Source organism: Dryobates pubescens, chromosome 5, assembly GCF_014839835.1.
Source record: "Dryobates pubescens isolate bDryPub1 chromosome 5, bDryPub1.pri, whole genome shotgun sequence".
NCBI lineage: Eukaryota > Metazoa > Chordata > Aves > Piciformes > Picidae > Dryobates > Dryobates pubescens.
In genome coordinates, this window is record NC_071616.1 from 10,502,515 (window position 1) to 10,528,188 (window position 25,674).

Genomic DNA, 25,674 nt, shown 5'->3' on the forward strand with positions numbered 1-25,674 from the left:
TGCAAGTGACTGCAAACGCAGCACAAAAACAATGCTGCAAATCATTCCAGATTATTTCCAGTGGCTGAGCCTGTTACACTGCCTCACCCTGACTCTTCAGTACTGGCCCATGTCATCCACCTCTGGGAGCACCTTAGGATGTTACCTCTCCAGAACAGATTTCTTCCTAACACACCTGACCTCTCCATGTGCTGAAAGGCCAAATAAAAGCATCACACCAGCACTGAAAGGCCAAGAAGAAAACCTCAGGGGAGGCACATTCAAAGAGTAAACAAGCAGCACACCTGCTGAGCAAGCATTCTTCTACACACCAAGTTCCCTGGTGGTCAAGAAAAAAGGACAAATGCCTCCCCCCTGAGATGCATCAAGCTCTTCTCCCTCCCAAAGTCATGACATTTTAAGTCTGCAACGACTCCACATGCTTGCATGCAGCACATCTCTCCTCCTGATTTCATTTTTTACCTCCTCTGATAGGGAGATGCAAGCCATTTACAGCCAGAACACACAAACTCATCTCTCTCACCAGTGCCACTGCTGACCCCCTTCGAGGTGGCAGGAGGCTCTGACACAACCCAAGCTGGCTTATGGTTTGAGCTGAGCTTCATGATGCAGATCGACAGGAGACTGCCTCGCTTGCCCATGCCTTACTGTCAGCTTCACTTTCTGGCTCTCAGGCTGGTCCAGTTCTGCAGTGCCTGGGCTGTAAACACTGCAGTAGGTTGCATTTTAGGGTTTTTTTGAAACAAAACCAACCAACACAAAAAGAAACCAAACAGAACCCCCCACCACCAAACAACAACCACCACCACCCCCTACAAATGAACTATGCAACTGCAAGGGAGCAAGGAGGGCTGGTTTTTCTTTCCTATTGCACATAATGCACCCACATTTCTGAGATGCCCTGGGTTTGTGACCTATCAGACTCCAGAAGTAACACAACTGTTTAACATAAGTGCTGTTCTATCTTTCCAATGCTGTTGTATCATTTTAATGTCCTAGAATGTCACAGGATCCAGCATGACAAGAGCATGAGATGATTAGGTTGGGAGTCTTCAATACAAAAACGATGTCAAAAGCCTCCCTTGCAATTCTTTTGCCAGACACAGGTGGGGGAAAACAGGCAAGGAGGTTGTGGCCCCATCATAAAAGAAAAGAATGGCAAAGAATAAATCAGCATCACATCTTGCAAGGCTGAGCCCCTGTGCTCCCCATCTATGACACTGAGGCTGCACATACCAAGAGCCAAAGAAGATGACAAGAGGAAACTCTGCTCAGGGGTAATGAATGCTCCTGAGATTGAGCAGAGCTTGCAACTGAGGCATCTTTAAGCCTCAGCCCTAGCTCCCAGCAGTAAGGACAGGACTGTGCAATTTAGAGTTATTCCTAAGTCCCTGCCCAAAGTATTCCCCAACCCTTCAGCCTCTGCATAATTAATAGAAGCATGAATGAGTAACTGTCACTTGATAATCAGTCAAGTGGGGCTTGGCTTCCCCTCCCCCTCGAAAAACATTGACAAGTAAACACCTCTCTGGTTCCTCTGCAGCCATTCTACCTCATTTTATATGGAAACCAACTCCACAGCTGAAGATGTGAGCGAGACAAATGGGATGCCCCCAGACCGATACCCCCAGGTCCTGGGGGCCTGCTCCTGCAAGTGCTGCTGCAAGGGACAGGCCTTCCTGCAAGCACTGCACAGCAGAAGCTGGCTGATGACTTACCCTCAGCAAGCCAACAGAAGGTGCCTGTTATGCCTGATCACAAGATCTACACTTGCATATTTTCCTCCACCTCTGCACTTCCCCCCTCTTCTGATGAAAGCTGTTTCCCACAATTCTCTAAATGAAACTAAATCAAAGCACTCTTCTGTGCAGCTTGCTTCCACCTCTTCTCCCAGACTGAATTTTCTCTTCCAAACTGACAGCTGCTTGCTTTACAACAGCAGAGGGAGGAGGTAGGGTGACCTGGTACATGCATTCTGCTGGTGGAGCAAGCACTCCAGCAGCAAGGTCAGGCCTCCAGTTCCGTTGCGGGATTCCCTCACCACCCTGGTGCTTACACTGAGTTAAAGCACTGTCTCTTGCAGGAAGACAGCATGTACCTGACTTCTATACCTTGACTGCTGAGGGTCAGTTCGAGTAGACAGGACCTTAAATGCATAAAGAGCAACTCCTCCTGCCTCAACTTGGTTAGGTAGCAGGAAAGAAGTCATGTAGTCTTCCCTCCATGCTCCCTTATGATTACATTCATTTGAGCCCTCTATCTGCCCTGATACACCAGTGGATGAGGAAATGTGCTTGAGCTTAGACCATGTCCAAGGTAGGAGTAAAAACCAAAACACAAAGCTCCCCACACTTATCTGCTAAAACTCCAACAGCAGATGTGTAAACATGTGCCCTCCACAGTGCCTGAAGCCGAGACACTGCGGCCCACTGCCAAAGAACATGGCACTGTCAAATGCATTTATCAAATCCTTGTGTTAATGCAAGGTGTCATCAATAACAGGGAAGGGAGTATGCAGCAGTGCATTTTTAACTTAATAACATCCCTCTGAAACACAGATAGGGGAAAACGGGATTCTTCCATCCACAGGCACAGGCTCTCCCAGCTGTCCTGGGATTTAACAGTTAATCAGGAATGGAAGCAGCAGTGGGTAGCTGGATACTACGGCCAAGCTCCATTTCCAGGAACTGGAGCTCAGACAGAAGGATTTTATATATAAGGTGTTGTGGCACTGATACCAAGAACCATGACAGTCTGTTCCTAAAGCAACCAAGATGGTGAGGATTGTAAACCAAAAGCAAAGCAGTGAAGACAGCATCCCTATTTACCTGTACATTACCACACCATGTGTAAGGCCATGACATTTTGCTCCTTCAACTCAAAAATGTAGCAGCTTCTCAAAGGGCAAACACTTCCCTGGTTACTTCAAGACAGCTACGACAGGGTACATGCATCTAAGAAACCAACTTCTTGCTGAAATCCCACAGAGCAGTGTCCAGACCTCCTGGGTGTAGAGAATGCTTTTGTGATTGGATCACCTAGCCCAGATGGATGTGGCTTCCTGCAAAAAGAGAGTCCTATCAACAACCACCAGGACATTCTGACCTGCTGGGGGTAACTTTTGCTGGGGGGGACAGAGGTATATGCAATTTGGATTTTCTTTTCCCTGCTATCAGGAATAAGTTATGGTGTCCTCTGACACTGCTGACAATGTAGCCAAACTTCCCCCACAGAAACAGGCAACTGTGTACTATAAATGCTGCTCACCTCCAGCCACAAGGAAGAAGCCCTTCTGTGGGCCCAATGAAACCCATTAGGATCAAACAGCAGACTCATGCTGTGTGGTGCTGGCAGGACACACAAGCCTCAGAGAGCAGTTACCCAGATTACATCTCAAAAGGGCTGTCTCTGCCTGGAGATCTGACCAAAGGAATCCAAGACTTTGTGCAGAACCACCTTAACTGAAAGAGCTTTGAGACACACAGCTTATTCAGGAGGGCAGGGCCACAAATCTGGTTCCAGTCCTGATGTCTCTCAGTGAATGGGGCCAGCAGAGTGGGGTTAACTGAAAGTCGCATCCTCTAAGCTTTCTGGACCTTGCTAGCCAGCTGCAACTCTCCAAGGCTCCTCTACCACCTAATACAGGAGCTGCTCTGGCACCACACCAAAGCCAAAAGGATTGTTTTATTGGCAGTACAGTCCCAGTCCTAGCTTCTAGAAACGCAGCATAATTAAGTGGGCTGCATGGGTAGAGAAGGAAGGAAAAGGTGGTGGTGATGCTTAGGAATGGACCCCTGCAGATGGTTTACACCTTGGGACTCCGAGCCTTCAGCACTCTAGCAATTCTCAGTGAACTGTTACTGCACAGCTAAGCCATCACAGTCCATCTCATCTGAGGTGCTCCTAGACATCACAAGCTGCCCCTTCACTGGGATCCCTCCCAAGTCCAGCTTCAGTCCCAGTGATGCATTTTGTCTTGCCCTGTGACAGAGGATGCTGGAAGAAGAGCCTATGTAACATATACACTATATATCAAGTGTGTCTGCAGCCAGTGAGCAGGTAGCTTTAGCCCCTGCCCTCTGGGCAGCAGCAGGGCTGGAAAGGCTGATAAGCTGCAACAAGCCGGTGTGAGGAGGAGAAAGGCACGAGAGAAGAGCAGCTCCTCAGAGACTGCTGTCAAACATCTGGCTGGGGAAGAGGAGAGTAGAGCTCAAATCTGCTCTGTTCCTTGAGCCCCTGATGCTGATGGAATGGGGAAGCCAGCGCTGCACCAACTCCACTGGTGCATCCACGAGGCAACCTGGCAACATCCTTTGGATCTTCAGCTGAGGGCATCTCTGCTTGGAGGTATCCAGGGCACAGCTTGCAAGGATGGGGAAGGCTGCACAGAGTGCTTCTGTCCTGAAGGCAGGCGCAAGAGAGGGAGGAAGAGATCCAAGAGGGAGAAGGCTAGACAAACACGGCAGGCCTCATGCTTCCTTCAATAATGGAATATCTGAATGGTGGGGAGAGGAAAAAACAAAAAGGAGAAAAACATTAGTTAGACCTCTGCAGCTCAACACATACCAGAAAAGCTACTGTGAAAAGCAAGACAGGCTTCTATAAGATGGTAATGCAGGGGTCTTCCTGGCATTACAACAGAACAAAAGGGACCACCGGAAGATTCTGCTCCAGCCTAGCCCTCTGTCCTCTGAGGACAGAGACTCCATCACCTCTCTGGGTGTCCATCTGATCCTAGCACAAAATATTTTCCTAATGTCTGATATGAACCTATCAAGCTACAGCTTGTGGCCACTGCCCCATGTTCTATCATCTGGCAGAGAAGAGTTTGGCTCCACAATTTTATCAACTCCCTATAAATTAATTGTAATCAGTTGCTGGCTTTGCCCTCAACTGCTGCTTCACCAGATTAAAGCCCAGCTCCCTCAGTCACTCCTCACAAGCTCCTGACAACCTTGGCAGACCTCCAACAGAGCCTGTCCAGTTTCTCCACATCTTTCTTGAACAGGGGGTCCCCACAACAAGATACAGTATTCCCAGTCAAGCCTCACTCGTGTTGTTTAGATGAAGGCAGTCACTTCCCTTACAAATGAGTCTCTTTCCCATGGCCTCATCAATCTTTTAGCTCCTCAAAATATCTGAGGCATGTTTCTTACATGGCAGCAATACCTGGAAGTGCCAGGATTACCCTTGCCCTTACCTAACCTGGAGAAATGCATCCTCCTCCAGTAGCTGCAGCTTTCTCATCTTTGAGCCATAAACACAAACTTTATGGTCTCCTGTGCTGTACACAGGAAGCCTTAGAGGCAATACCTGTATCCAGGCAGTGCTAAAGATGACACAGTGCAGTGGTAACACCCTCTAATTTCTACACAGTTTTTGTTAAGCTTCACTTTGGGATTTCTGCTGTTCACACAGCAGATGTGGATCTAATGCCTGTATCTCAGGACATGTTTCCTTTTCCACCTTAGAGTGGAAGTCCCCTCTAACTTTTTTACTGCATGGGTTCTGGGCAGCACTACTACAGCTGCAGGGCTTGATACCAAGGCAAAGAGGTTCTGCCCCAACTACAAGCTAGTTACACTTCTTTCCTAAGACACAGTTTGTACAGAAGCTACCTTAAGCTGCAGCTTCACATCAGCTCTGTCACAATAAAGCTGCTCCTTCAGGGTAGGACAAAAGTGAAGAAAGTAAATGCAGTGACTGTTTAAAAGACTTGTCCCTCTGCCCTGCACAGTGAACTGAAGCACATCCCTCTCAGGTTATCCCACATGCTCAGGCTGCTGCACTGTATGCACCGGAGCAGTAAGCTGTTTACTAAAACAGTCTGGAAATGAAAGAGCCCAAACATCTCAAAGGATTTTTATTCCAGACACATCCTCCCACTAACCTGTTTTCCACAAACACAGCTATTTTACTGCATTTGCACTATGGTGCTGGGGGCTGCCATCTCTCTGCAAATCCTCTGCTAAGACAAGAGTGAAGAAGCAGAACTTCAACAGCCTCTCCAGATTGTCTTGGACGCTCAGTCTGAAAGTGCTGCCTGCTTCAGAAGGTAGCATTAAACACTTTGCACATCTAAGTTGTGAAACATGTCGTGGGGACTGGAACACCTCTTTTCAAAAGCTCCTCTGGTGCCTGGCACACATTCCTTGTCATTTTCACCCTAGGCAGTCAAGCACAGAACCTACTCTTTTAAGGGTCTCATTCAGTGCTCCTTGCCCAAGCCACTTACCATCTGTGTATTCCTCGGAGGAAGTGAGTGATAAAAGGCTCTGTATGTCACTGCTTTCTGAATCTTGGACTTCTTTGTGTACAGGTCTACTGCTAGCCATGCCAGCTACCCAGGAAGAGGTGGCAGCCTGATGCACAAGAACGGTTTCAGAGCGCCGAGAGCCACTGGCTTCACATAGTCCAGAATGTCCTGGGGCTTCGTCTTCTCTTTCAGAGCTACTGCAAGCCCCTTGGTCCTGCTGCTGCATCTCCCTGGCTCTGTTCTGCCCAGCTCCCTCCGAGAGCACGATCTGCACCCGGGAGTCGGAGGGCGGGATGCAGTTCCCTGCGCTGCCGTACACCGCTTCCTCGTAGGATGGCAAGGCCACCTGCACACCATCCACCACGATGGAGACCTGGTCTCCAGACACACCTTGGTCTCGCCTCCAAGAAAGAAAGAGAGAAGGAGGAGAAAAGAAACAAAACAAAGGAAAAAAATAAGGATTGAGATATATACACACACACACATAAAAAAGTAAGTATATGCTCCTGAGAACTCCATTAACCTCCCGTAAGAGAAACCTTATGCTCACCACTGACTTATCTGGGGAGAACAGGCAAACACAAGTGGTGGTTTAACAAGTGCAAGCAAGCACAGCCCTACTGTGAACTGCCAGAGCCATCAGCCAGGGCTGTAATCCACAGTGCTCAATGGATTTAGCAGCAAGAGCTGAAAAGGTTACCTTGCTTCCCACCTCACCAGCCTCCACAGCTAGAGCTGACAAAGATCATGACTCAGAACCTTCTACTGTCACAGCTGACAGATACAAAAAGAGAGCTCTGACCACTGCTGATTTGGACTTCTTGCACTGCCACACCTAGTACTGCCTGTTCTGCCACCTTTGCTGCTGGCAAGATAACCTCTGTCAGAGAGGGGCAGACAGCTATTAAATTGGCCCAGGGTGACTCACTCAGACTCATAAATCAGAGTCCCAAGACAGAATTTGTCTTTTCCAGTGGTTTGGACTTCTCCAGAATCTCAGCTTCGCTGCTGTGGGACAGCCGTTTCTCTGCTCTATTGAAGAAGTACTAGTAGCTGGTGACCCTGTTGACCTCAGCTGGGTCCCTTCTCTCATCCACAAACCCAGGCCAGGAGGGTTCTCCACCCACAGCAGGGAACAGTGGCAGATTTTCACATGTATCTAACCAGCAGTATTGCCTGGACTCATGTGCACAGGATCACACAAAACAGGCTGGTGGGGTGCATGTACATATCCAGACATCCTTTGGTAGCTATCCAAGGCCAAAAGAGGCAGGAGACTTCTCTGTAGCCAGGCTAGTAGGGATCATTAACTTCTCACATTCAAAGCCAAGAGAAAAAAGAGTGAGGAAGCCTCTCAGATGGTGTGTTAGAATGGGGACTGCACCTGCATCACAGACCACCTTTCCAGACCCCTGCTGGACCATGGGGCAGAAGTGCCACTGAGGTGATTAAAACAGGAGCAGAGAAGCGAGGGGGCAAGTTGCTCCAAAATGAAGGCCTAAACCAAGCACTTCAATGGGTTTGTGGTGCACAGAAACAGGATGCCTCTGAGCCACAAACTCCAGCCACACTTACCTGCTGTGATGGAACGACTTGAGCTTTGGCTGCAGCAAAACAAACAGCACGACTAAGAGCAGAATCAGGGCAACAGAGCTTGCCGTGGAGGCTACTATGGACAGCGTGGGCACTCCAATTGTTGGAGGAGAGTCCTTCTCTAGAAAATCAAGAGGAACACAAGGTAAAAGGATCTGCTTCCTTAAATCACTGCCCAAGGGAAGAAAAAGCATCCACACTGCCTTCTCTCAGGAGCTACACTTGGGTGCACAGGTGAGGAGCCCACGTTTCTGTACAGTCAGGGCACATCAGCTGTTTCTTAGAGGACAGTTTAGAACTCAGGCTGATACCTCTCCTATAAAGGGAACCTAAAATAAAACATTCTCATGCAAGGGTCCTGTGGAAAAAGACAAACCAAACAGAAAAACAGTGCACACAGGCCATGGGAACTAATAGATGGCAGCAAGGGTCATGTTTTATATAGATCTGGCTGAGCTAAAGCCAAAATAGTCCTGATGTCACCAGCAAGACCAATAATTGTCTAGCACAATAAGCAGGATATTTTAGGCCAAACAATAGGAAAAATTCCATGTAACATTTTTTTCTTGGCTAATGGAACAGCCTCCCAAAGGAAGGGGTGGAAGTCACCCAGCTGTGTATAGTTAAGATGCAGCAAGTATTCAGTTTCTCTCACACAAACAAATGCCAGGGAACAGAGAGGGAAGGCAGATACTGCTTCAGGACCCTTCCTATCCTTCCTCAGCTGGGTGATTGTACAATAATCAACTTGGCCTTTAAAGGTCCCTCCCAAGATAGGAATAAACTGGGAGCAGGGAGTGCAGCCTGCAGCTGGTATTGCTGTGCCCTACAGATCATGCCTAGAACGCTATACTCCCTAGAGCAAGTGACTGTCTGTGTATGTTGCCTCTGCCCTTAATTTCCATCTTTAGGGAGATCTGAGAAATCTCCCCTTCCCAGTGGCAAATGCCATCCTGTGTTTCACATTCAGGACCTTTTTCCTCAATCCCCTTTTGCTACATTCAACACACGCTTTGGGAGCAGGGTCTCAAACTACAAGGCAGTTTGAGAGAAGGCTCCGAGGTGACCTCATTGTGGCCTTCCAGTATCTGAAGGGGGCCTACAAGAAGGCTGGGAAGGAACTTCTCAGGATATCAGGTAGTGATAGGACTAGGGGGAATGGAATGAAGCTGGAGGTGGGGAGATTCAGGCTGGATGTGAGGAGAAAGCTCTTCACCATGAGAGTGGTGAAGCCCTGGAATGGGTTGTCCAGGGAGGTGGTTGGGGCGCCACCCCTGGAGCCACCCAGGCTGGATGAGGCTCTGGCCAGCCTGATCTAGTGTGGGGTGTCCCTGCCCATGGCAGGGGGGTTGGAACTAGGTGATCCTTGTGGTCCCTTCCAACCCTGACTGATACTATGATTAAGACAGCAGAGCCACTGAGTCCTCATAGGGAACCACCTTGCCTTGGGTGGGGAACACTCCCTGCTGCACTTGCACTTGTCTTGGACTCAGAAAGGGCTCCAGCAATGCAAGACACATCCAGGTGGGAATGAGAGGAAGAACAACTTCTGCAAGCAGAAGAAAAATGCTGGAGGACCACTGTTTAAGTCTACAGCCTGAAATCTAAGCCCAAAACAGGCATGTAAGCTGGAAAGCCAGCTTGCATTTTCTGCATCTTCTATTGGGGTCAAAACCCCAACTGCAGGTTTAGTAGTTTGGAATTTAGTTTTCTCAATTTTTTTTTTCAGAGGTAACTTGACCTCCCCCCAGCATAAAAAACAAAGTCTGGTACATTTTTGCCTATGGCAAATAGGATCCATTTTCAGCATCACTTCAAGTACACTCTACATGGAGCAGGTGGGATCTTACCCATTACCAATCATTTTAAGACCTACTGCTGCCTTCTCTACAGTTTCCCACCTCCTCCTCCTCCTCCTCTCCAACCTGTCAGTAAGACTTGTTAATTAAGCCTCAGACACCACTAATCCTGGCCAGTTGTTTCAAAGCCTGTGCTGTGAAAGCAATGTTTATTTCACTAAGTTAGATTTTTGCTTTTTTAGGTCCCAAATTTTTGATAAGGTCACTGGATCCTTCAGGATGCTAAATTAATCTGAGGGCTTTCTGCACTTCACAACACTGCTTTAGCATGGAGATCAGACCAGATCTCCAGAGGTCCTTTCCCCTGGACTCAGCACTGGTTAGGCCACACCTTGAGTCCTGTGTCCAGTTCTGGGCCCCTCAGTTTAGGAAAGATGTTGACTTGCTGGAAGGTGTCCAGAGAAGGGCAACAAAGCTGGTGAGGGGTTTGGAGCACAGCCCTATGAGGAGAGGCTGAGGGAGCTGGGATTGCTTAGCCTGGAGAAGAGGAGGCTCAGGGGAGACCTTCTTGCCGTCTACAACTACCTGAAGGGAGGTTGTAGACAGCTGGGGCCTGGTCTCTTCTCCCAGGCAACCAGAACAAGAGGACACAGTCTCAAACTGCACCAGGGGAGGTTTAGACTGGATGTTAGGAAGAAATTCTTCATAGAAAGAGTGATTTGCCATTGGAATGGGCTGCCCAGGGAGGTGGTGGAGTCACCATCACTGGAGGTGTTTAGAAAGAGACTGGATGGGGTGCTTGGTGCCATGGTTTAGTTGATTAGATGGTGTTGGGTGATAGGTTGGACCAAATGATCTCAGAGGTCTCTTCCAACCTGGTTAATTCTACTCTATTCTTTCCTGCCAGTGCAGTGAAAAGCAGAATCATCAAGCTCTGTGCCACAGGAGGTTTACTGCCCCGTTTGCAAGGCAGATTGGCTCTACACATACACACAGAGAGGCAGACCACTGAGGGGGAGGTACTGTCAGACTCCTCAGGAACAAAACCAGGTAGCATGGGAAAGGTTTCAGTTAGAGCCTCCCCTATTTCTGGGATGACAGCTGTTGAAGTAAGAGGCTCCACTTAAGTACTAAGTTGCCTTCTTCATACTACTTTCCATGGGTTGTCTCCTTGTGTGAGGGACTTTGAGCCTGCATCTCATGGTCTGCTACAGAAAAGCTGTTTTAATAAAGAACTGAGACTGTGAACCACATTCATGGAATTGCTGGAGCAAGGAGAGGCAGCTGTATGGACTTCCTCAGCATCACACTGCCTCAGTGTTCAAGGACAATCTGGGCAAGGGCAATTCTGTCTGTCCCTCTGGAGGCAGGGAGCACTCACCCGGGCTGAGCCTGCAGCTGACTTCCATGGCTGGGTTCCACTCTCCATTCTTGCAGGTCAGGTATTTATAATCTCCCTTCAGCATGTAGCCTTCCACACAGAGATACTCTATGACGCTGCCTGAAGTCAGAGGGTTGTTGCAGGGGCTTGGGTGGCATTTATAGCCTCCATTCTCAGGCTGAGGTGGCTGGGGACAATCTGGAAAAAAACAGAAGGCATCATGGAGGGCATCTCAGAGGATGAGATCTGTGGCACAACAGACACATTGTAGTGGTGCTAGGCAGACCTTCCACCTAAGCTAAGAAACAACCAGAACTGAGAAGAAAGGCTGTAACACATCAGCAGAGAACACTGCTCGGTTTCACCTCTGATAGGTTGACAGGTCTTCTGCAATGCTAAACACTGCTTGTTATGCCAGTAGGACAATCCAGTTTTCAAGCACCAAACTGGTGGCATTTTTGAACAGTGACACAGAGATTCCACACGAGAGAGGCCCAGAAAACCTTTGCTGCTATCTCTTCCCCACAGCTGTTTCACTAGAGGCTGAGGGGAACCGAAGAAGCAGGACACTGCACCTGTAGTACCGTGCCATGCTTGCCTCCTTCATTGACTGCAGCAACATCAAGATACAGAGCTGCCCCATAAGGCACCTGGAAAGCCTGCATGGGCACACTGATTTTAGCTATTTCACACAGGCATGCCACCAGCAGCGTGGGGAACAGAGTTTTGCTGCAGCACAACCAAGTATTCCAACCTATTTTTAAATAGGAATTTGTCACATTAAAGACATCTCTAACGCCCCCCTGTTGACCTTATGTGAGGCTTGGAGTGCTGAAGGAGCTTCACCTTTCTCCCAGTGTCTCCCTTATCCTTATAGGTATAACACCTGCTAGAAGTTTTCACATGGCATTTTCAGTAGCCATCCAAATAACACCAACCAACCACAAATGAGGAAACTGCATGGAAAACAGAATATTTGTACTGCTTAGAATTGCCTTTCCTCTGGCAGGTCACAGTGACCCTGCAGAGTAATCCCAATACCCCCTGCTGACACCATGTAGCTGCCTGGATGAAAGAGGGAGGAATCCAAACTTTTCTCTTGAAATCTACATCAGCTTCCCAAATTTCACAAAAGCAAACGCATTGGAGATGCCTCTTGAGATATTCTGGAGAATGGAAACCCAGCCAACCTCCCTTCCCTATTCTATCTGTGTCCAGTTCTGGGCCCCTCAGTTTAAGAAGGACATCGAGACACTTGAATGTGTCCAGAGAAGGGCAACAAGGCTGGGGAGAGGCCTCAAGCACAGCCCTATGAGGAGAGGCTGAGGGAGCTGGCATTGTTTAGCCTGGAGAAGAGAAGGCTCAGGGGAGACCTTATTGCTGTCTACAACTACCTGAAGGGTGCTTGTAGCCAGGAAGGGGTTGGTCTCTTCTCCCAGGCAACCAGCACCAGAACAAGAGGACACAGTCTCAAGCTGTGCCAGGGGAAGTTTAGGTTGGAGGTGAGGAGAAAGTTCTTCACTGAGAGAGTTGTTAGCCATTGGAATGTGCTGCCCAGGGAGGTGATGGAGTCACCATCTCTGGAGGCGTTCAAGAGGGGATTGGATGTGGCACTTGGTGCCATGGTCTAGTCATGAGGTCTGTGGTGACAAGTTGGACTTGATGATCTTTGAGGTCTCTTCCAACCTTGGTGATGCTGTGATCACAGCATGGTGGTCCAAGCCTCTCCTTACGCTCTGGAGCACATATTGCCAGATTCTGCCTCCAAGTGTTCACTTAGTGTGGAACAAGCAGGGAGGAAGAGCTGGGCAAAGTCCAAGTCACTGGAGCTTGGGCAAGACTTAAGCAGCAAAAGAAAGCTTCAGCGATTCATGCCACTGCGGAGAAATCTGCTACAGTGCAACGTGACCCTTGAACCACGCTCACATGTGTGAATGCATCATATAGGTAGTGCCTTCGAAATGCCAGTAAACCCTGACATGAAGTGCTGAGTGAAGCCAAAACTCCTCTGGTATGAGTTCTGCCAGCCTTTTAAACTGCAACTCAATTTACTTCTTGAAAGAAAAGGTTAACAGGGGTCTAAGCAGCAGCTCTTCAAGAAGGCTTTGTTCTTGAGGAAATTTATTCTTCAATTAAGCCTCAGAGAAGCCACTGTTCCATGGCTCAAGAGTATTAACTGTTGCCTCTTCTGTGTCTTTTTGTCTTTCCTTTGTGCAGTAATTTCCCACTTTCTAACCAACATTTTAACCCTCTGCCTTACGAGGTTTTCACTTCGACACTAACCATCAGCTGAAGCACCAGATTCATGGCACACAGACAAATTCCCTGCCTCATCTGCAGCCCAGGAGAGGAGTTTCTTGCTCAATTGCAAGGACCTATTTGAGTGCCAGAAATATTCCCCGCAGCCTAACAACTAGCACCTCACTAGGCAACAGCAGAGCTGTGGTGAAAAGCTACTGTTGCCAGCAGCTGCCAAAACTCAGGAGCAGAGACGACAACTTAGAATACATAGAATACACAGAACACATAGAATAAACCAGGTTGGAAGAGATCATCAAGTCCAACCCATCAACCAATCCAACACCACCTAAACAACTAACCCATGGCACCAAGCACCCCATCAAGTCTTCTCCTGAAAACCTCCAATGGTGGCGACTCCACCACCTCCTTGGGCAGCCCATTCCAATGGGCAATCACTCTCTCTGTGTAGAACTTTTTCCTAACATCCAACCTAAACCTCCCCTGGCGCAGCCTGAGACTGTGTCCTCTTGTCCTGGTACTGGCCGCCTGGGAGAAGAGACCAACATCCGTCTGTCTACAACCTCCCTTCAGGTAGTTGTAGAGAGCAAGAAGGTCTGCCCTGAGCCTCCTCCTCTCCAGGCTAAGCAACCCCAGCTCCCTCAGCCTCTCCTCATAGGGCTGTGCTTCCCTACACCACTTTATAGAATAGAATAGACCAGACCAGGTTGGAAGAGACCTTCAAGATCATTGTGTCCAACCTATCAACTAATCCAACCCACCTAATCAACTAAACCATGGCACCAAGCACCCCATCAAGTCTCCCCCTGAACACCTCCCATGATGGTGACTCCACCACCTCCTCGGGCAGCCCGTTCTGACGGGCAATCACTCTCTCTGTGTAGAACTTCTTGTACTCAGCACTGGTTAGGCCGCACCTCAAGTCCTGTGTCCAGTTCTGGGCCCTTTGGTTTAGGAAGGATGTTGACTTGCTGGAGCGTGTCCAGAGAAGGGCAACGAAGTTGGTGAAGGGCTTGGAACACAAGCCCTATGAGGAGAGGCTGAGGGAGCTGGGGCTGCTTAGCCTGGAGAAGAGGAGGCTCAGAGGAGACCTTATTGCTCTCTACAACTACCTGAAGGGAGGTTGCAGACAGGTGGATGTTGGTCTCTTCTGCCAGGCAGCCAGCACCAGAACAAGAGGACACAGTCTTAAGCTGCACCAGGGGAACCTGGAATTGCTTGGCAGCCACACTCAGCATCCTTCTGCTAACCAAGTGGAGCAAACAGAGCTTGTTCCCTCTGTTCCCCCATCTCCCGAGCCATACCCATGGCAGCAGCTCACTGCTTAGCACTACTGTAAAGTGCCACCTATGCAGATGAGGGTTTTGAGTAATGTATACCAATCAGCCAGCCAACAACAAACAAGCACTTCTTTACATTGCAGTAGCACTCTTAAAGACTTGGAAATACCACTGCATCAGTCACCTACAGAACTCCAGCTTGGTTTCCTCATACAAGGGCTTCAGGAGGTGCACAGCCACACAGCTGCAGATCAGTTTCCTCCTCACTTCTGCAGCCACTTGGCATACAAAAGGAAAGCAGCAGCTGCTAAGTGCATTCAGTCAGTTGTCTTTGACTTGTCCACTTCACACAGGGAAGAGATTGCAGAATTAGTCACCTCTCCCTTCCCCCTCCCCTCTTTAGAGTATTTGTCATCACAACATCAGAGAGCATCACGAGTATTTTTAAATGTCACCTTCACTGTGATGGAAGAACACTGTTTATGTGCTGGGGAAATGGATTGAAAGATGTGAATCAGGCAGCCAAAACACCAACACTCAACCTGACTGAACATCTTGGGACATTTCCAGCTTGCCTGAAAGACCACCTGAATTGTTCTTTGAAAGGCATCCTCAGGGAAACAGAGCATCTGGGGTGGGCTACTAGACAGCGCTGATGGCCTGAAGGATTGCTGGAGACAGCCCAGACAAGGGCTTGGGTGGTAAGATGATGGATTGGCAGTGTCTAAAAAACAAGAGACCATCAAACATCTCTGCTTCCTGCTGAACCAGCTCCCTTTCCCTGGTAAAGCACAGCCCAGTGTACACAGGCCACCCAGAAAGCTTGGGATGGACAGTGCTTTCCCCTGCAGCAACCTGTCCCTAAGTTGTCAGTACTTCCAGCTTTCACCTGCTGCAATAGGTCTCTTCAATTGCCTCTATGTGTGCTCTAAACTGAGGCTGACAGCAGAAAGGTAGGGTCTGATTCCACACACCCCTCACTAAACAGCAGCAGAGTTTATGCTCCACATTTGCAGCACTGGGATATCCTTGGCAATAGAGAACCAGGCAGAGAGGCCTATTGACCACTTTTGACAGACTAAACCACTGAGCTGGGTGCCAGCTGGTACCTGAATGTGTGTCCAGAGCAGCTCCACTTTGTCAGCAGAAGATGCAGCCAGAGGATAACAGCTGCCTGCCTGTGAGAACTGTTTATTAGCACTCCAGAGTGTGGCTGTCTCAGGATGGTTCAGCACAGACTTGTTTGGGAACAGCCTGACACATCTTTCCTTCCAGCCCATGCTTCACAAATCAGCTGCTTGGTGGCTCAGCCCCAGGCTACAGCACTGCTGTTTGCTTTGGCACACTGATGCTTTTTGAGGCATGTGATATAAACCATGGAAGGGGTTTGGTTGCCTTTCCCCCCCCACACTATTTCAGTCCCAATTAAATCTGGGCAGATTTCAAGGGACACAGCGAACCCACCACCCCCAGCTTTACTCCTTTCAGGTTGCAAAGATGTGCAGCAGGTAGTGGATATGCTGAAGCTTCCCACAAGGTTACAAGCCTTCCTTTACATGCGTGGGACACTACGTACAGGTATGATAACTATCGACCCCCTTCCCAACAGTATCAGCCTACACTCACAGGGGCACCGTCTTACATCTGAAGCACAAAGAAACACCCAGGAATTTCATCAACTCCCTCTTGGAAGTATCCCAGAGCTTATGAAACATCTTAAAACAAATGTTCACGCCAGGCAGGGAGGAGAAAATGAGCCAAGTTACAGAAGTTATCAGCTTCCTAGGGGGTTACTGACATCCTAAGCTTGCAAAGCTATTCCCAGCATCTTGATTCATGAAGTTTTTAAGACACACAGAAACTGTGGGTTTGAGCACTGCAGTGCTCTGTGTGAAGGGGGCAGAGCTCTACTCCTTAAGTCCCCATTCCTAAGAGGTACTGAAGTTTGGTATCCTGGAAGAGATGGTCCTCTGCCAGCACACACTGACAGAGAACAAGGAGGAGATAACAGATGAGAAGTCCAACTATTCTGAACATTGCTGAACTCTGTTCAGAGGTAAAGAAACTGTAATTTCCATATTGGCAGACAGGAAGTCTCTACAAATGCCATGCCAACATACTAGGTACTTAACACATACACCATTTTTTAATACACCAACAAAAAACTAGTAAGCCAGGATGCACCTTGACCCAGTTTCCCATCAAATCATGGAAAGCACCATATTTTGTTCCTGTGTCTAGGTCACATGAGAAAATACTGTCCTACTGCAAGAAGGGTTAACTGTTACATTCTTTGAATAGCTGTGACCAACTTGACACTACACAGCGTAACAGCGAAGAGCCTCTTTTTTCTTTCTTGTTGCAACCACAATGTCACCACATTGTAGTTTCACTGGATCCCTGTCCCATGGCTCTGCTAGTAGCAGAAAACTCCACTTGCTTTCTCTTCTACCGAATTCTTGAATAGAATAATCCAGGTTGGAAGAGACCTTCAAGATCATCGCATCCAACACCATCTAATCAACTAAACCATGCAACCAAGGACCACATTCAGTTTCCTTCTAAACACCTCCAATGATGGTGACTCCACCACCTCCCTGGGCAGCCCATTCCAATGGGCAATCACTCTCTCTGTGAAGAACTTCTTCCTAACATCCAGTCTAAACCTCCCCTGGTGCAGCTTGAGACTGTGTCCTCTTGTTCTGGTGCTGGTTGCCTGAGAGAAGAGACCAACCCCCACCTGGCTGCAACCTCCCTTCAGGTAGTTGTAGCCTGCAATTGAATTGAATTATAACAGCAATTGAATTGAAATATGGCTTCTTCCAGAGACAATAAGAGATGCCACTCATTTACCTAATTACCAAAGGATAAACAGAATCTTCCATATCTTGGCTGAGCTGAAGCTGACCCACAGTCTTGAATGTCAGTGTGATGCAGAGCTATAAAGCTTCTCTAACAAAGTAGAAACAGCACAAACCCAAGCCACGCTCAGAAGTAACAGCACAGAGGGAAGTAACTGGTATTCTGTGTGCTGAGGTGAAAGTAAGGGCTTTTACATACTCAGGACAAATCACAGGAGCACAGTTGAGCCTTGGTCTCCATGACTGAAATCCATAGGTAAGCAGATTTTTCAAAGCCCAAGCAAGATGAGCCTGTTGTGGCAAGGATCAAAGCACAACACACTCTGCTTATACTTACAATGTAAGATTAACACATGCCTTTTTATCCTGCACCAAGCACCTGAACTGTATTTCAACCCCTCACCTCCTTTGCTGGACAGTCTGACCACCAGAGACAAAACCCAAACCCTCCTTAATTGAATGCATTCTTATTAAGAACAGACAAAACCCAAAACAACCAAACACCAACAAGTAACAAATAAACAGCAGAACAGGGCAGCTATTGCTAAGCCTCATCTGCTGTGGTGTATAACTACAAGTTTGTAACTGAGGGAGAGCAAATTACTGCATTGCTCACCTTAGGTGGGTGGACAGATGGGTGTAACATTGCCTAACAGAGGGATGTTTTGCACTGAACATCCAGTAATATTTCTTCTCCTTCCCCACAGAAGGAGGCAGAGGTCACTAAAGTTAGGGTGGGAACAGTTTTGGCCAAGTTATTGTTTATACTTGTTAGGCCCAAAATTCCAGCAACTTCAAGAGGAAGCTGGACTGAGCCTCAGGTAAACTCCTCAGACTAGACAAGCGCTCTAGCATGTTTGAGAGTCTTCAGCGCAGCGTCAGAGGCATCTTGCATGTCAATGCTGAGGCATTTTGGAAGCAATTTGGGTAAACAATGACTGCTTCACTGGATCCCCTGAACATATATTTGCCCTGTGCAAATATATTAATACCTGGGCTTTCAGACACACCACAACATTTGTGGGATGTGAAGACTGGAAATGGAAGATCCTAAGCTAAATACTTCTCTTTCTTCATCTATAGGATCTACTACATTTAACCAGTATCATCAAGACTCAAAGAGAAAAAACATCCTGTGGACAACTTCCATCCTCCTGATCTAACAAGGTGAACATTCCCCTGGCTAGTCTGGTTAAACCTGTCATGATTGTCTCATGCCATCATGTCCTGCCTGGTGAGCAAACATCTTTGTGAAGCAGAATAGATAAGCACCCAGATAAACTATCACAGTACTAGAGAACATACCACTTCCTTCATGCTGTTCCCTCTGAAGCTGCATCCTAACTTTCCCATGCTACCTTAGCTCCTCTGCAGCAGGGGTTTTGTTGAACAGCTTAAAAAAGGTTGCCATGCCTTCAAGTATGTCTTTTTGTCTGTTTTGGTATCTCCTGTTGCAGAGGAAGGCTTCCTCCTGATCACAGTCACTGCCTTTGCCCATTTATTCTCTTCCAAGTTGTGCTCCAGTGCGTTCCTTGGTGGCAAGGAGAGCTTCTCTGTTCAAGTTTCTGGTTCTGACATCTTTGTTCTGTCAGCCAGGGCTTGCCACTAGCCATAGAAACAACACATCTAGAAAAGCACCCAAAACAAACACAAGAGATCCCCATCTTCCAGTTACTTGTCCCTGCCACAGAGGCCTCTGATTTTGAACTTGGGTAAGTTTTGTGCATCCATCGCTGCAGTACAAGAGGGAACAACAAAAGCTATTACTAACTTCTGGCAAGGACCTTCAAAAAGCCTCACACTCCCTAAAGGACCCATGAGAGTAATCCTCCTCTACTCCCTACTTCAGCCTGGGTCCAGCTAAATGGGTGGTCTGCAACACTAGCTGCATCTGAAGCCTTTGGCAGAGACTGTGTGTTTTCAGCAACTCAGACCTGAGGCTCAGGTTTAATTAACACCATGCTGAAAACAAAGGTCACCATTTCTCTTCTCTTAGTGTCCTGGATTGGCTTGTAGCAATAGGTTTGGGGTTTTCTTCCAGTTGCTATCAGTTAATAAATTCATATCCAGAGCTTCATCTTTTTTACACAATGCTTTTTCACACAAGAAAATGTGACAGCCTGACACTGACCAAACAGACAGCTAGAAGTGCGAGTCAGAGACCAGCAATAATGCTCACTTAGGCTTCTAGAGGGTCTGACAATCCTGTCCACAGATCCCACTCAGGGGTGACAATGAACATTGGTTTCCCCTTTGGAAGCAACAGAATGAATTTGCTAGCAAGAGCTCTGGACACGTTTGCTAACAGGAGGCAAGGCCTTGCGTTCTCTTTGCAGAGTTCAGCTCTTGCCAGCAGGGCACTACCCTGCCTCTCCACTAATCTCCTGGTTGTTTAGTAAGCCAATAACGAAACAATTCATCCCTCCATTAACCCAATTCTTGGATCTCTATTTATTGGACATACTCCCAACCTCTGTCACTGCTACTCAGAGAAGCATGAATGTGACCCGACCAGATAGTAGTGTCACTGCTGTCAGCCACAGCAGCAGGGTAGCCAGCCAGAGTTGCCAAGCTTACTTAGCGGCTTCTTGAGCAACAAAGGCAACACATCAGCCTCCCAGTGCTGCAGGCAGACTACAGAGCCTCAGCTTGCACCTAACAGAACACACTGCCCCAGAGTCTTTGTGCAAGTAAAATCTGGTACGGTTTTCAAACTTCATTTTTTGCTCCTAGAGAAGTGGTTATCCCAAACCCTACAACATCTGTTAGAGCAGGACTGATCCCTACCAAGCATATGATGAACTCAAACCCTGCTGAGAGAAAAAGAAATTAAGAAGTAGCACACCAAAGCAAAAGGCGCACACAAAACTGGCAAGCAACTCATCTTCCACACCAAGCACCTCTTCCATAAATCCTTCCCAACAACCAGACTGGACATTCTCTGTCCAAGCCTGTGGAATTTCTCATGAGAGCCCCACCACCTACACCCTGAAGAGTCCAGGCTAAAAGGGGTTTGCTGTCTCAAGGAGTAAAAATAACAAATGAATAAATAAATCCATACCCCTTATTTGATTCACAGAGCATGCACACCTGGCAGGCTCAAGCCTCTTACTGCATCACTTTCTGGGGGAGCAGGGGAAGACAAGTATGTTGCAGTGAAACTGACTGCAGAACAAAAAAAGTTCCACAAACTGCTCTTGGGGGTCAGGATTTTTTCCTCTTAAATCAGGACCTTCAGTCACACACTGCTGCCTGAGGTGGGACTGGCGTTTGGCTGCAGGAGTCTTCTGCTTGGAGAGAACTGATGGGAGGGAGAAGACTAGCCAGCTTTGCCTTCAGTTTGGAACCCAGACAGGCAGTATCCTTGTTTTTCTTCTCGTCCCCTGTGCACACGAACCAGTCTATAAACAGCAGAAGCCACTTCAGGAGGGCTCTCCCTCCGGAGTTTGGTTTTAGCAAGAAAGGAGTTTGTTACTGTTTCATATCCTTTTTAGACTAGCTACGTCAATGAAACACCATCACTTACCAAAACAAAAACCACTTCCCAGGCAGCTGGTCTGCAAAGAAAAAGCACCTAGACAGGCTTTGATCAGCAGTACTGCCTCTTGCCCACCCACAACTTCCTTCCTGTTGAGGATGCAGTGACAAGGGGATGGGCTTCAGTGGTAGATAGAAAAGTAGTCACCTCCACCCACATGCTCCAGCTAGTCAGGGTGCAATCTCTTGAGTGATAAACAGCTTCAGGTTTCCAAACAGTGCTGTTTGCCTGGATGCAATCAGGTTTTGAACATAGCAGCTTCCCACCATGCACCCTCTACTCCTGCATTTTGCTCCCAGTTTAAGTGTTTGGATTAATCACACAATTGTCAGAGTTGGAAGGGACCTCAAAGATAATCCATGGGCAGGGACACCTCACACTAGATCAGGTTGCTAAGAGCCACATCTTTAGCCTGGCCTTAAAAACCTCCAGGGGATGAGGCCTCCACCACATCCCTGAGCAACCTGTTCCAGTGTCTCACCACCCCCATAGGGAAGAACTTTTTCCTAGCATCCAGTCTGGATCTACCTACTTTCCTAGCCTAATATCACTATTAGGCTATGAAAGGGCTCATTAAGTGTTCTACAGATAAATGTCTCCGCTTGTAACATCAGGGCTGTGCCAAACATGAAGAACCACGTGCTTTGGACTGGGTCTTTTTTTGTGGCAAGCTGGCTCCAGGAAGCACACCAATGGGACTCACACTTGAGACTTCACCCTCTCCCAATATCCAGCATCATGGGGACATTTAGGGAGACATTTTTTAGCACACTAAATTTCATCAGTCTCTTGCAGTATTTAGAAAGGCTTCTCCTGAGGGGGCAGGTAAGTCTTTCCTGCTGGGCACGAAACATGCTCCTTGCTCCCATTTCAGGCACAGGGATTAGTGGAGAGTTGGTTTGGTTGGGGGTTTGTGTGTGTGTGTTTTTTATTTGTTTTGTTTCACTTTTTCTTTCTTTTCTTGCTTATTGCCCACAGGTGTGCTAACCTGAATGTTTTCACTATAGAAGTACAGTAGCTGCAGATCCAACATCTGATAAGAAACCCAGACTGAAACTATCCCCTGCCAGCTGGAGGCAGCTGAGAACTCAGTGCATTTCTAGCCAGAGACATCATTACCAGATGCCCAGGTTTTCCTCTGGCCTGCATTTTGTGGTAGAAACGAGGACTGGAAGCAGGAGAACAGATTTTGAACCTTCTCCTTTTCAGCACTCTGGCTTTCCCTCGCACATGAGCAGATGGGCCATTTCCCAGAGGGACAAACCCCAGACTGCAGCTGCTGCTGGGGCCCAGTCACAACAGCTGAGACTAAAGGACCTCTTTATATTTTACTTACAGGAGGCAGAAGTCAATAAAAGGCCTTCATTGTGAGCACACACACTTCTCACCAACCCTGCCCCTAAAATATTTTAGGTTTTCCTAAGAACACACTGCAAAACATAACCCTCTTTTGGGCTCTGTGTATTAAGCGGAGGCCAAACTCCACTGAAAAATAAACCCTCTGTCTTTACTGGCTCCAGATGCTGCTCACTCTGAAGCCAGAGGGGCAAACTGAACAGGACTGCAGCCTTACAGGGAAAGTGCTTTTTTTCCCCTAGGAAAGACATACCCTGAAGAGGAGGCTTAGTCTTCTGTATATCGTAATGCGAGTAAATGGGAAGAAACCAAAGCAAAGGGATTTGTATATATAATCATATAGCTTTGCATTCATGTAATTAGACACAAGCACTTACACTGTGTACAGTAACAGGCACCCCCCCTCACACAGCCACCCCATGCACACCAAAGCTGCCTTGTTCTTTTCTCTTTTTCCCCTTCAGGGCAGGGGAAGAAAAAGCAAGCAAGAAAAGACACTAATTGCAGCCTTCCACCAATGCAGTCACCATCTGGTAACTCGAGAGACACATGGAGCCGAATTATCTTAATTAACATGTTACAACAGTGTTGGAAAAAAACCTCTCTGCTTATTAACACTCAGCTGTGATTAGGCAGCCATAGAGGAAGCATGCTAGTGCAACATTAATTAGGAGTCTTGTCTGTCTGTCTAATAGAAATAACCATTTATTTTTTTTCCCAGTGGCTTGTCTCTCCCCTATAAAGAAAACCATTAGCGCCAAAGCTTGCTCTAAAGTGGAAATTCTAGGTACATTCTGCAGGAGTTGAAATGTTTAGGCTATATGAAGCTGCCACTGGTGCCTCTAGAGTGCTACAGACTGTCCTGATATGAAATACACCTCTCTGCTTGCCCCTTAGAGAGCTTTGTTTCAGCCAGGCAGCTCCCCCTCGCACTGAAGTCTTAGCAGAGAAAACCAAGCTTTACACCTTTCACATTCCTTCCCCGCTCCAGAATGGGAACACAGACTTTGCTGTATGCTAGGCAGGGAAAACCAAGACACAAAATCCAGGGCTTACTAAACACACATCTGTGAAAGGAAGATTTCTGTGATGGAAAGCAGCAGCCAAAACACAACTGCACTCCAGCAGCAGGTCTGCCTCCCTAGTAGAATGCTACTCACTATGACAACTCTGTTGTTCTCCCTGTGCTAGGCCCACCTATAATACACTCCCCAGGGACACATTCCCAAATGATTCAGCCTGGAAGGCCCCAAGATGAGCACTGCCAAGTTTTCCAGACCTGGCTTCACGTCGTCTTTGTGCAGGGCCGGCTGCAGCAGGGCTGGCTGCAGCAAGGCTCTCATCCACAGCAGGCATTCTGGACATCAGGAGAAGGCCAAATCAGACAACAAAAGCCTGTTGCTTTTAAACAAAGGCAGGGGTGACAAATTAATTCCGGCAACATTAAGGAGGAAGGGGAAACAAAGCAGGAACAACTGCAGAAGTGCTTTTAAGATCTTCCGATACAGCAATCTCGCTGCACAAGCACACAGATGAATAAAAATTGCTGTTGGTCATGTCTGCTGAGGTCCAGTGAGGATGAAGACCAGCATCCCATCCTCGCAGGACAGCATAAACAATTTGCATCTGGGCTGCAGCTGGAGCCCGCTGCACAGACACTTCAGAACAAGCAGTGTGATGCAGGCACTTGCTCTCCCCCCTGGGCACAGCACAGCTCTCAGAGTGGCACATGTTTCCTTGGCTTTTGTTTTCCAAGGCTGCTTCTGGTCTCCCCATGCCTTCTTTCAGCCACCACATGATTACTTCCATGTGTTTGGAGAAGAAAATTAAGCAAGTGCTGTAATAACATTCCACATAATTGGTTTCAAAAGCAGAGTATGGGATGATTCTGCTTTTGAAACCCAAACCCACTGTCACGAGTAGCATCCAGCTACTTCTGTGGTGTTTTTTCCCTTCTCTCTTCAAAGATTAAGAGGGTTTCCCCTAAAAAGTCACATTAGGCTAAAAATCTCAACATTAAGAAATACAAAGAGTTTGAAAGTGTTTGCCATACCAGGCAGAGGCAGCCACAACTCATCAGGAGCCTCTCTTCCTCTCACAGGCTGCTCATCCAATCTTATTAAGTTGCAACAAGACTGCATTAAAAAAACAATTTGCTATTCCTACAAAAAAGGATCAGGCAGTTGTGCAGGAACTTACAGCATCTTCTGTGTGGTGGCAGGTGAGGAGAAAAGGTATTAGCATGGCATTGGAAGTCAAATAACATCCACTGTCCTTAACTATTGGTCCTAATTTTAAACTTCATTTACACTCTTCACACAGCTTTGACTTCTCATCTTGCCCCTGCTCACCTCTGTCCAGGCATCTACAAAACTAGAAACTGGTCTCAGTTCCAAGGTAACCTGTGCCTTTACCCTGCTGTTTCCTTGCCTGCTTCAAGATGTGTTTTCAATTTAGACACAGTAATATCCCAAGGCTGCCTTTTTAGTATAAAAGCTTGACACACACTATGGGTCCTGCTCTCAGGAAAACAATGACATGATAGGAAAAAGCCTAACTGCCACATGTTCATGCTGATTTTGGACATCAGGGTTTGATAGGGCAGAGATGACCAATTTCTGCTGCCTGGTCTTTAAGCCCTGACTGAAATAACTACAGCCCCTCTACTGATGCTAGCTAAGGACACAGGGGGAACATGCCTTCAGGATACAGCCAAGCAAAACTCATCTCTACCAACAAGTGACAAGAAGCCTGCAATTTAGCAGTGCCTCAGGAGGCTTAATTTCCTTGTAGATTTCCATGACTACAAAATGCTTCCACTCCTTAACTTCAGCCTACTATAGTAATCAAGTTCCTTTCTCCAACAAGGCATTAAAAGTCCATTCTATGGCCATTGCCCCAAATAACATCCCTGCTGTGGGCTCCATCATGGCCACTCAAGCCCTGCACAATAGATCGCCTGCCTGGTAACACTAACAGCAGTAGGAGTCCAGTGCTTCCCTTCCCTTGTGAGGTGGGACTCAGGCAGACACCACAAACTTCCCCAACAGGCAATCCTAAACTCTGAAGGCAAATGGGAATCTCTCAAGTAAGAATTTTAGAGTTCAGAAAGGAGCCTTGGTTTCTTTTGTGTGCACTGAAAGATCCCTGCACTAGTCCAGTCATGTTAAGGCTCTGCCCTGGTAGGTCTCTTCGTTCACTAATGAGCCTTTTGCAGCCAGTTCATTTTTCATCCTTTCAGCAGCAGCAGCTCTTGCCTCTGAGTCAGCCTACCCAAAAAGTACTAATTTGGAAGTTGGGCCAAGGCTGATCGAGTAATGGCAGAGACACAGGAGATCACCAAACTGGGAA

At 47.6% G+C, this 25,674-nt stretch overlaps 1 protein-coding gene across 2 annotated transcripts in view; it reads right to left on the minus strand.

The window, feature by feature from the left end:
- Positions 1 to 819: 819 nt before the first annotated feature.
- Positions 820 to 25,674, minus strand: part of SUSD6 (sushi domain containing 6) — a 103,711-nt gene continuing 78,856 nt past the window's right edge. For both annotated transcript variants that reach the window (XM_054161581.1, XM_054161582.1), the window contains 4 exons: positions 11,030 to 11,227; positions 7,832 to 7,970; positions 6,236 to 6,657; positions 820 to 4,495 (listed from right to left, as the gene is read on the minus strand). In XM_054161581.1, the coding sequence (XP_054017556.1) occupies positions 4,470 to 4,495; positions 6,236 to 6,657; positions 7,832 to 7,970; positions 11,030 to 11,227 (785 nt within the window). In that variant the 3' untranslated portion in view covers positions 820 to 4,469. The remainder of the gene's footprint in view (positions 4,496 to 6,235; positions 6,658 to 7,831; positions 7,971 to 11,029; positions 11,228 to 25,674) is intronic.